We start from the raw sequence: 13,504 nt of genomic DNA on the forward strand, positions 1-13,504 counted from the left end.
GGTTACTGTAATGGATGGAATTAAATTTGAATTCAATGATATTATATCATTGTATACGAAAAACGATTCTGAGCGGAAACGGTTTATCTGCAGTCTAGGATATATGTTATAGATTATTATTACTTATTATTTATACTTATTAAAAACATTTGACTTTCCGGTGGACATTTTTTTTTCATTTATGAAGGTAGACAAACTTCTAAAGAATCTTGAATTAAATTTTCAAATCTTAGTTTTAAAAAGAAAAATCTTTGCCGTAATTTTTACGTATTTACTATTTAGTCAAAATTTGAAATTTAAATGCTTATAAAAAAAAAATGTGCCTATATGTATTTTTAATATTTTTCAACTGCTATTGAAAAAATATGTTGGAACCCTTTTGAAGCTAACATTTTGCAGCTTTTTGACCGAACCAATAAAATTTTATTGATATTTGTTTTTAAGTTACATAAAAAACCAAAATCAATTTTGTCGAAAACTGATTGTGCGTAAAATTTCCCGTTTTTTCCATAATTTTTAGTTAGTTTATCTCGATTATTTAAAAAAATATTGATCTGATAATATATCTGATCTAATAAGGTAATGAAAACGAAAATCGAAGCGTTTTTACTTCCCCGAAGTGTGATGATAGACACTAAAAAAAACACATCATGGTAAAATCAATACATTCCTCGCTCCGCTCAAAATCCAAAATCAGAAAATTAAATTAAATTAATATTAAAAACTAAATATTACAATCATCTTAAACGAAAGATGACTAGATTTTATTCTTAATTCAATTTTTTTGAAGTAAATGTATTTGTTTAAAAAATGCAATTTACTTTTTTGATATGGGTATACCAAACTACGGGTGGCATATTTTACAATGTAGTTACATATGAAGGTATATGGAAAAAAAATCCCTGGCAAAAAGTTAAGTAAAAAATTTACCGAAATACGTTTTCTTATTTAGTTCTATATAGTTGTACTTTGTATTGTAGTGTATACTGTATACTGTATAAAATGTATTACAACATTTTATCATTATATCGATTATTATTATATTTATTGTTATTATATCAATTATATCGAAATGATCATCAGTATTTGTTCGAAGACTGCTAATCGTTAGGTATACAAATAAAAGGTAACAATTATTAAAATCAAGTCTATATTGTTAAAGATGGCGTTTTACGTCGGGACTTTTTTTCCGCGATTCACACATAAAATATAAATGTATAAATAAATTATAATTATTATATCGATGAGATACTTAATGATGAAACAATAATTTGACAGACAAATACTTAGTCAATCTTATCATGAATCCATACTTATATTTTAATTAACAGTACATTAATTTGAAACAAAATATATAAATTTATTTTGTATTTACAATTTATGGAATTTCAGCAGTATACATGATTATTTATATTTATGTATTTTAAATCGAGTTATGAATATTTTTAAAATTGTAAATTGTTTGTATATCTTAAAATATTCATAACTCGCTTTAAAATCAAAGTATAATAAAAAGCTTCTGTGATAACCATGATGGGCGTGTTAACGGGAGGGGCCAGGTGGGCACTGCCCCCCTCCAGCAGACTGTGCTTCAAACAAAATGCCAGAGTAAAAAAAAAGTCGTACTGTATGTACCCTGCAGTACCTATAGATTTGATTAATTATAGTTTTTGTATCTTGTTTTATTACTACATACAAATAATAGAACATGTTATATTGATATTTGAGAATTTATTAATTAGTGATTACTACATTGTCATATAATATTATGTTCATCAATTCTCTATAACTACACAACATGGTTATAAATATTATGCATCTGTTTTTAATTTAGTTTTAAATGTATTTTTAGTGTTTTGACAATGGTTATACTTTTTGATCATAATTAAAAAATATTCATATAATTGTGAATTTTGTAACTTAAAGGATGTCTAAAAATATCTAAAAAAAAAAATAGGTCACACGGTTTCAAAATTTGTTGTGCCCCCTCGGCCACCACAGTCTGAACACGCCTATGATAATAGCCTAGGTAATATTAATATTTACCTTTAAGTTTCACGAAAGTCAATTCACTCTAAATTTTAAATTAACGGAGCAACGTTGGAACACGATGAGCGTATAAAATTTGCTATATTACGCACTTGTAAGACGGAGACAACACGTGCGATTGAGGCGTCCTCTTATTAATTATAAGTGGATACAATATTTTATCGACCCTTATTAGTCTTATTCTATAATAATATATCAAGAACCTCTTTCTTTGAATATAAATTATAAATAGCAGACATAACAATAGATACAGTATTTATCATCGAGAGCCTGTAAATAAAAAAAAATGTACCTATCTAGGTTTATGCATGGTCATAGATCTAACCTTCATGTTATAGATGATATTATATATACCTATTTTCTTTCAAGTTTTTTTTTAAGTCTTAAATATTTAATTTGATGTGTACTTTAAAATTCTTGTGACAATCCCGTTATAAATTTTTATTTGCTGTATGAATTGGTTTTTGCTATCAAGTATCAAATATCTATGTTTCAAAAAGTGACAACTGTAAATACTCTAACTGTAATAGTCCGCTTGGCCACAAATATAATATTCATGTATTATGTATTGGAAAATGTTACATTTTAAATAATACAATTTAACAGTTGTATTATTGTACAATTTAAGTAAATCTTACTGGTAATCAAATCAAAGTAGACTCTATTCAGAGTAGTAGTTAACGAGATATTTAGGTATATATTAGTTGGTAATAATTATGATTTATGATCAACGCTTAACTTTATATATTTTGTTTATATAATATACTCGACACCAAAATAAATCATTTGAAAATGAATCCTTATCGCTTTGTTCAATAGAATTTATGTTATTTTATCATTTGATTTTGTCAACTTTTTTTTCGTAATTTTCAGAATGTCAGTTTGGCAAACAGCTCAAAGAAATCGGGTCAATTTGGTTCGCGGACTTGGGACCACCTTTCGGTGTCATGTACTGTATAAAATGCGAATGCGTACAGGTTAGTGCGATACTTATAATAGTTTAATGATAATAACATCAATAACAACGCTTATGTTTGTATATATATTATAGTATAATGTCACCAGAATAAGTCTCTGTATATGAAAATAATCACGTTTTCGTACATACACCTATATACCTACTGATTTTTTTTTTTTGTTACTCCCAAGTCCCAGGTATTTATTATTATTTTCGCCCTCATTACATTATGGAAAAAATACCTTTGTACAGTCAGTGTACGTGTTGCGTCTATAATAATAATATGTACCGGTGCGGTGCAGAATACATAATGTACCCACCTATATATCATGTATATTATAAGGTATACCTACACGTATATTAATGTATTATACAGCACATATAGTGACTTTAATATTATGGTGTAGCGGCGTCATCGTAGTCACCGCTTTTGTGTGCGTACGTATTATTTATATTGTGTAAATTATAAATTATAATTTATAATATTATTATTATTATTATTATATTGTTTTCGCGAGCGAGTGTGAAGGAATGAGGTTGTGTGGGCCTAAGGGCGGGCCCGGCGTATAATATGTATTTAGGAAAAAAGGCGGCGGCAGACGCTTTTCGGGATGTCCGACGGACCGCTTGGCAAAGATTATTCTAATTATGCACGCGCTCGCGTATCGCGTGATCCGGTCGCGTCTGCCGCCGTCGTTCAATTATTGTGTGTGTCGCGCGCGCGTCCAAACAATCGATGAGATCGGATTCACGCATTCCATCGTCGCGCGACGACGGAGAACAATCGATCGACGCCGCCGATATAGAAAGCCGATGTTTGTGAATAACGACGGCGACGACGATGTATGTACAAAAAAAAAAAAAAAAGAAGAAGAAGAAAATATACACACACACACACACATTGCACACGCGCGCGCATTATTACACGCGCGTCGTCGTGACTGTCATCGCGCGCGCATAAAATAAATTTACGGTAAAAAATACGATAAGGACAGAGGGGGAGAGGGAGAAAAAAAATTCCGTTAAAAAACTTACACACAAGAAGAACCGCCGAGGTGTAGGTACGCAATAATAATACATAACAAGTATTATATAGATATAGGTCCTATATTATCCTATATAATATGTAGGCACGCAAGACTGCAGCTATTATACGGCGGACGTGTACTTGGATAAACGCTGTAGGTACTTCTTTACGTATACTACGCGCGACGAAGGTTCGTCTGCGTTTCATGAAGTCATCGATTTTAGTTAATTTCGTCGGCTGGCGTATCATGTGTACAGGTCAATACAGGTGGCTGCTAGGTAGTTGGTGCCAGATATATGTATATATAATATATAAGTTGTATACTGCACAAGATACCTATATTATACTTTATAGGAACTACCGACGACCGTTACGATATGATAATTTCGCTAATTTAAAAAAGAAGCTCATGACACGCACATGCGCTGCATGCTTTATATGCCCAAGTTATTACATATATATATATATATGTATTTATTTATGCACGATATATATCGCGTACGTTTTAATAGATGTTTACAATTAGCTGGCAATACAGTATACGCGCTGTTATGCCAGAATTTCGTGTTTCTACTGCTACGACCCGATTTACATATTATACAAGTAGCTAGATTTATTAGGTATTACTAAATAATAAGTAATATTTAATAGATGTTAATACTCAAAATACATTGGAATACATTTAAAATAATTAAAGTTATAGGATTTTAGATATATGCTATATACATTATAAATTTATTACATTAATAACAAAAAATTATTACAATATATTTTTTTTTCTTGCTTGTGTTCTACATCAAGTAAAAAAAATGCTATTTATATCCTTTAAGTTTTTTAAATTATTAGTATAGGCATAACAACCTATATAGTTGTCAGTTGATTTTATAAATATACATGACTACACTATAGCCATCACTAAAACACTAAAACGTCAACTTCTTAATTTTCAAGTTTTCAACTAGTAAAATATTAATTTTTTGGTGCATCCTAATTCCTAATTCTACTATATTAAATCAATCTATAATACTACCTACCAATATATAGTATACTATACTATACTATTCAGAATTATATAAATTATCATTATATGGCTAGAGACTTCATGCTCTAAAAAACTTTAAAATGTGCATGAATTTATGCCCTTAAAAATTATCAAAATATATGCTCTTAAAACTATTTGTTTTTGTTATTACATAATCGAACATAACATATTTATTTATAACTATAAATTATTTTAATTTATTTTTCTTTAAATTTGCCTTTAAAAAAAAACAAAAATTTCAATTATAAATGAATATTGTTTTAATGATTTAATATTTTTCGTTATATTTTCAAATGTACTATACATATAGTGTATAACCCTCTATGTTACGTATTGCTTTTAGTTTATAAATAAAATATGTAAAATATGAACTTAAAATATAATAATTACAAAATATGCACTGTAAGATAAAAAAGAGCTGAATATGCAAAATAAAACGATTGCTTTAAACTCCTAATACTATGAAACAAATTGTTATATTAATTTGCTATATTTTGAATTATTATTCAAAAACATGCAAATTCCTATAAGTTCCTAGTCCTAATTATAATTTATCGTTACTATTCGACTGTAAATATGCATTTAGAAAACACATCTGTATATCATTATTGGAAAAATAATAATAATTTATAATTGTAAAATTACCCTCAAATTTCAAATTTCAAATTTATTAAAAATTAAAACCATTAGGTACCTATCATTATTTTTCCGTACATTTTATGCACTGTGATATAACATTTATATACATTAATATGTCATATTATACATTATACACCCTACCTACTAAAATACTATAAAACTTTTTGTTTGTAGGCGCCCTTTTTTGAGTAAGGAGGATATTGTATGTTTGTTGATACTGTATAATATAGATAGATACAAACAAAACAAAACAAAAATTTTATTATTCATGTTATAAATATTTTTTTTTTTTTTTATTGGTTAAGCATCAACTACATAGGTTATTAGCTTACATGTGTTAATTTCTACATTAAATGATTATATGCTATTGTACAATTCTATTTTTTTAAAGTATAAAATTATGCTATGAAAGTTTGAAAATGGACCAATTGCTTCGTACAGGTTGTCTGGGATGTTGAAATCTTTTCTAGCTTCGTTGAAGTTTGGGCAGTGGATGATGATATGTTTGATGGAGTAGTTTGTATTGCATGTTGGGCAAAGGGTTGGATCCGTCTTTGCCATAAGATGTCCGTGTGGCAGTTTCGTGTCTCGTGTGACCGATTCTGAGTCGATTAAGAATCACTTCATTTTTTCTGTTTATGTCAGTGTATTTCGGAGGGTTATAAATATTATTGTCATGTATGTATAGCGATAATTTACTACTTTATGATATATATATGTGTTTTGTGTAGAGATTCAAATTCCAAGTGTTTTGTGTATATTATTATACTCATAGTATAAATTATAATTTACATTATACGTACATAAAAACAACATCCTATAATTATATCAATAAATATTGAAACCGCTAATTATCTATTATTTTACCATTATTCAGGTTCAGAAGAAAAGAAGAATTATTGGCCGGGTTCAATGTCGGAACATAAAAAATGATTGCCCTAAACCCAATTGTGACGAACCCATATTATTGCCAGGAAAATGTTGCAAATCATGCCCAGGAGAAGATGCCAGTAAGATATTTCGTTTGTACTTAATGTCATAACATATTTTACACATAATATACATTTGGAATTCTATAGGCATTTGGTTCAACATTAAAGAAAATAGTTAAGTACATCGATCTAATGTTAACCTATTTTAGATTGTTATATTAATCGTATAGTATAGTAGACGACAGATAGTAAATTGTTTATTCTGTCTTTTGCGTATAATTTAAAGTACTTAAGACATGTTACGCTTAAATGCTTAAAAATTACTAGAATATAGTTGATAATAATAATCATGTCATACAACATACTACATAATAACAAACAGTATAATAATATGATTAATGTAGATTTACACGGATTTGTTTTGTTAGGATTCAACCAATTAGAACAAAATACAAACATAAATTCTTAATTAAATTTATATAATAATAATAAATATAAATGTTAAGGAATCTATGTTTTTTCTTAACTTTTACATATTGCATACAAACACATGTCTTATATTTATTTATTTTTTTTTTAAGACAACTGCAAAATATATACCATAGTTTAATATTGCTATAATTTTTATTTTAGAATAATATTTATTTCTAAAATGTTTTGAAATTAAATCAATTTGCTATAGTTTGAATTTTCGATGACAACATTCAAAATACATTTTGTTCTAAATTTCAGTATAAAATTATGTTTATTGATAATATCTATTTTTGAATTATTTACTAAGAAAGAGCTGCTTATATTATTGGTTTTATAAAGTACAAACGTATAATTAGCATTGTTTAATTGGCATGTAAACAGATAATGTGACTTTTTTTTGTATCCATTTTTATTTAACCATTTCTAATGAATGGCCTTCATGAGTTAATAAATAAGAATAATATTATGACACAATAATGTGACAATTAAGATTATAAATGTATATAAAAAAAAATGCAACAATTTGAAAAACGTGTTCTGCATAATACCTACTATATTTACTAGATTACTGTTGCTGCAGTGGACATTAGGTCATGGCTCATAAAGCCATATTGGTAAAGTGATAACGGATTTCATTTAGAATTTTATAGAAACCTGGAAGTGTATGTATAATACTGGTATTTATAAAAATTTAATATATTTATAGTATTATATCTGTATTGACTTAAGTCTTTAGGTATCATAATATATAGCCGTAGAGTGTGATTATGAGAAATACTCCATATTATTTCTTATGAGATATAAAAAAATGCATAGTCATCTTTTAGATTTATATTTTATTCTGTCGTTTTTAAACGAAAATATTGTACATATAAATAGTTAAATCATTTTCTTAAATCGTTTGTGTATTTGCAATGAACAATATTATATTGCTTCTATTATTGGTATTTATAATGGCTATATTAGATACTTGTCAACCTGTAGTTCGGTATATTACGTTAATTAGTCAATACTAACACTAACAATAAATACAAAGTATGAAATATTTCAACTATAGGTATTTAGTGAAGATTTTAAAAATGAATAAATAATGTTTTATGGGTTTAATTTAAAGTGAATAATTTAATAGTAGTTCGATCCGAAGAACTCAAATATCTTTATGCCATCATAATTAAATTCGTCTCCGACAATTGAAAGAAATGTTAGACAAATGTCTCGATTAATTTCTTGCATCTATTGCATATATACAAAATGCATACCAAGGTAATATACATTTAATATTAAAAGTAACCACGGCCCTAAAATAAGGTTTATTTTTTAATCATTTAAATATATAAACTATAAAGATGATTTAAGATTACGTAAAACGTATTTAGCACTTCAATAAGCAATAATAATGTACCAACACTACCAACCCTTGGAAAATATAAGTGAGTCAACTTAATTATTCTTATTTTGTATCTTAATAGTTAAATCATTACTCTAAAATCCATTTTCGATTAATTGTTAGTATGAACAATTTAAGATTCTTAATCATTTTGTATACATTACCAACAATTTGAATTTAATAAGGAGTTTATATTTGATCGGTTTTCATACTTTTATTATAACTACACAATTTAAATTATATATAACTTTAGATAGGTACTCAAATAATTATACTATTAACGAATGAACAATCTATTTAGGTATTAAGTAGCAATTTATTAAGTTTTAATTTTTACATATTTGATCAATTCCGTATTTCTTAAAAAAGTTTTCTTTTTCGAACACATTAAATCTAAACCTGTCGCAATATAACTATAATCATTACATCATCAAAATTAATGAGGTGTTATTATTAAGTAATATAGATAGGATAACGTATTAATAATTTTGAAATTAAATTAATTTTTCATCATAATATAATATAATAGTGATAGCATGTATACATTTGGATTTAATGGATTTGTACCTATGTTATTTTTCATATTGTGTACATATAGAAAGTTATAAAATTAATTTACATAATATCAATTATTATGGTTATTGGTTACTATCAGCAGTAATCACAACTGTTTACCTTTGCAGATCGACGGTATTTAGCCTTTTATAGTTTCATATTCCAAATTCTGATTTATTAAAAAATCATGTAATATTATTTATTTATTGGCGGACGCAATTAATGTATACTTATTACTACACAACGTCCGGATGTCGACAGTTTCCCATATACACAATATTCTCGATACACTATACTACTGCTATATGCCTACTCTTCTATGACGTTCCAAATGACGACGAAAATAGTCTAGCGTGCGCAAATACTTTGGCAATATAGATGGATAGACGGGCCGCCACCAAGGTTTAATGCGGATTATATATACATGAACTTCTTAATATAATATCATTGAGTATATATTGTACAATAATATATACTTTCATATGCTTTTATACATTATTATATTGAATGTATGTCAAAATCAACGAAATATAATTTGGCCAAGATACGTCATATACCATGATTGTCCTAAAATTTGAATGTTATTTTGTTATCTTACGCCATTTAAGTATATAAAATAATAATGTATGTATTGTTGGTTTCAGAGGATTTTGTTCAAGATCCACCAGATGAAGAAGAAAAGAGCATGAAACGTAAGTATTGTTTTACGACTCACACATAGATATACACCTATGTAGTTTGTATAATATGTTACATTAAACATATGCACCAATTTTATATCATCGTCTACTACATTATATATTTTTCATTCCGCTGTAATAAATCTACCCTAAAAACCAGTATTGTTTGGATCAAAATTTTGAGCAAAATAAATACATATCTAATAATTGTTGAAAATTATGTTTCACCAAATCAAAAATTAAAATTAAAATTAATATGTTCTATAAATCTATACGAAGACGATTTATGGATAAAATAATAAATTTAATCGCAAAAAGTTGGTGTACTCCTCATGGATCATTGGACCTCAGAATTGATATAGGAATGATAGTATAGAAGAAATAATCTGGTTAATTATAATGTGTTATATAATATAGGATTTGTCTGCACACTAAGGACCCAAGCAGCAATTTTTTTATAAGATTCATTTAGCCTCGATAAAACTATAAAAAGTGCCATCATATTGCATAATATTATACAGATTATTAAATAATATAGATTTTCATAATCAGAATCTTTTAATATTTTTATGTATTTTGATGTATGGTTATATTGTTAAATACGCCACTGATGTATTGGTTTTCTCTGGAAAAATATAATGGTGGTGTTGAATACAATTTGTAATTGTCAATATTTTCTTCGTGGTTTAAACATATCGGCGTCACCACAGATAATTCGAGGAGTGTAAACGAGCACCTACGTCAACTTTCTGCAGTGTATAAGTGTACTAATATACTCTCTAGATAATATATAGATAAAATATTTGAACGAATCATCTAAAGAATATATAAAAACTACTAACGTATTCCACTGCTAATGAAATAGTAGTAATAAACAAATAAACTTTAAGTATGCATTATGCGATATGAATATATAATTTCATATTAATACATAATTAATTTACTATAATAATATGTTCAAGATACAACACTTATTTTAAATAGTGTAGGTACGAATAGAAAATTATAAAGATTCCTACAGTGAAATAACAACAATAATGAAAATACGCATAAGTATATATAACTATACCTATATTAACCAAGAATAAAACATGTATACCAGATACCTACAATTTAATAAAACTAATATAATATAATTATATTGTTCATTGTATTTATCATCCATCATAATGTTAGATGCATATTTAGTTAGTTGAATACACTATAATAATCGCAAAATCCATAAATTCATATCATAATATTTATTATTTATAGACTTTGCTGCGGTATTGACTGGTCAATCTACCAAATCAAGTAGTGACCTAAGAAAGATGGATTTCCCATCAACGTCGGGGCAGGAAATGGGATTGGATTATGTAGCAACCGGACGTTTTACGTTCTACCGAAAACATTTATATTTTTCATTTTATACCAACAAACCTGACAGGCCTAGAATGGTGCAGTTCATTGACACCAATGGCAACATAATTGAAGAAATTGTATGGTCTAAATTGTGATCTGGTTATTAGATCGTAGAGCATAAATCTATTTGTCTTGTTCTAGGCATTGCTAACAAGCACCTCCTATCAGAACTTGACGGACAAAATTTGCGGAGTCTGGCGACGAGTATCCAAAGACTACAAGCGTTTGTTACGCGAAGAAAAAATATCCGTATCACTTGTTTGGGACACGGCTATAATCGGTGGCTCTCTTTACAGGTAAGCTAAATACGACATATTCAAAATGTAATATATCTACCTAACCGTTTTCTACGACTCTACATGGTTACATAAAATATACAATAAATTAAATCTATTCTAAATAATTGTATAAGGGCTCATATTTTTATTTTTGCGAGAAATTCAAAAATCTTTTCGTTGTGCTTTACAATTCGCCTATAGGTACAGGAAAATACTTCCTTATATTTGTAAATGCAATAATGTACTTATACATATTACGTACTACATTATAAATGATAGACATATAACATACCTACTATATATTCTAAAATAATGCACATATTAGGAATAAGACCAGTGCCGTATTTTCAATAATTTCTTGAGGAGAGGGGTTAACATTTTTACAAATCGTATGATGAAGCTTATTTGTTTCTTTTTACTCTGAAACGCAACGATGATACTCCACACCAAAATAACGCAACTCTCTATATTTTTCAGTTATCAGAAAACCTACAATAAAATATTGATTTAACATTAACTAACTATTTTTTTTTATTCCATGGAGGGGAAGTGTTTGAATCCGGGATCCCCCCTTAAATACTCCACTGAATAGGATAAAGGTAGATACACAAGTCACCAAGTATAGATTTGAGTATTCAACGCATACCAAACAGTCATACCTCACACGATCAATTTTTGTATTTTCGTAGAATATCAATATATAATATTTGAAATTGGACATAACATTCATATTTTTTAATTTTTGTCATATTTTAATACTTTATCACAAGAATTTTTTTGTCCAGAACCCAAAATAATTTGAGTAGTATTATTTAACTATTGGGTGTACCTACTATAGCACCTACTCATGATTTGACAGATATAATATAAACTTGTTTCGCGATAAAAACTTTATTTATAGTTACTAGTTTATATATTCGTAATACGTAATATTACAGTCACGTATACAGAAAAATAATGTCGGGGAAGGGAGTTCATAAGAAATAAATGTTTATCGTTAATAAACAAAATATATAATACATTGATCTTTATATATAAACCATGAACGATTCGTGTGGATAATTCTTAAAATGAAAAATATTTTATTTTGAAAACGATTCAGGGGTTGGGGGATCGAACGTTTCCCTAGTACACGTGACTGAAATATTATGTTAAATCATTTATTGTGTACTACGTATTATTAATAAAGTTAACGTAGGTTTAGAGCGCTTGATACGGAGGCATTCAGCTCACTTCTTACCGGCGACGCTCGAGATTCCGGCGGTACGAGTATTGTGTCCATATCGACCATATCACCGTCCGTACACGTACAAATCATGTTCAATGGTCCATTCGCTGGCCAAGAAAGCGGAATGTTTCTGATCAAACTGAAATACGCCGGTAACGAACGCGTCATTATAGAAGAGGTATACGCCGCATTTATACTTTGCAGTGACGTTTATTTATTCGACCGAATAAAGACGTACCTGAAACATGACGTGATATTATAATCTCACGGCTGTAAACAATGATTGCAGACCATACGAGTGGACAAGCTCACAAACGGCACGATTGTTGTCGAATTACAATCACCCGTCACATTTTCAGACCTCAACGCGTTGTCTAAACGAGACGTAATCGTCACTCTGGAAGCCAAACAGTCTGGTTTTAAGTTGCAGGGAGTCGTGGTGCCCCGAGTGTTCTGCGATGTCTATCAGACGTTGGTCATGTCCAACGGCCATCAAATGGACTCAAAAAAAGACAGGTGTGTATAATTATTTATCTAGTGATGAGTTACAACCAATGATATCCACGAGTCGGACGGCATTTGTGAATTATTGCGCGGTATCCATAAAATGCACTCGTGCGTTGCATGGAATTTAATTGGCGCGTCCGTGTAAGCACCAAACACACAATCATCATCTTAAAAATAATGTTGGCATTGCGTTGTGATCTGTTTGGCAAAACGCGGAAAAGACACACTTCCTCTGAAAGGGAAACTATTTAATTTAATAATATATATATATATTATACAGCTCGACGTTTTCAACGAAACCGCTACCTATGCAGTAAATATACGTCTAGGTACCAATACATTTTGCG

General features: G+C 28.6%; 1 protein-coding gene across 1 annotated transcript in view; it reads left to right on the forward strand.

Annotated features, from left to right (window-relative positions):
* sog (chordin short gastrulation) overlaps positions 1 to 13,504 on the forward strand; it is a 32,274-nt gene that overhangs the window by 13,438 nt on the left and 5,332 nt on the right. Inside the window, exons 2-8 of the mRNA XM_015517640.2 lie at positions 2,923 to 3,026; positions 6,593 to 6,725; positions 9,708 to 9,755; positions 10,998 to 11,221; positions 11,286 to 11,440; positions 12,621 to 12,828; positions 12,940 to 13,166. Of these exons, the coding sequence (XP_015373126.2) occupies positions 2,923 to 3,026; positions 6,593 to 6,725; positions 9,708 to 9,755; positions 10,998 to 11,221; positions 11,286 to 11,440; positions 12,621 to 12,828; positions 12,940 to 13,166 (1,099 nt within the window). The remainder of the gene's footprint in view (positions 1 to 2,922; positions 3,027 to 6,592; positions 6,726 to 9,707; positions 9,756 to 10,997; positions 11,222 to 11,285; positions 11,441 to 12,620; positions 12,829 to 12,939; positions 13,167 to 13,504) is intronic.

This window comes from Diuraphis noxia, unplaced genomic scaffold (assembly GCF_037042655.1).
Source record: "Diuraphis noxia isolate RWA-SAM2 unplaced genomic scaffold, SU_Dnox_SAM2 contig0002, whole genome shotgun sequence".
NCBI lineage: Eukaryota > Metazoa > Arthropoda > Insecta > Hemiptera > Aphididae > Diuraphis > Diuraphis noxia.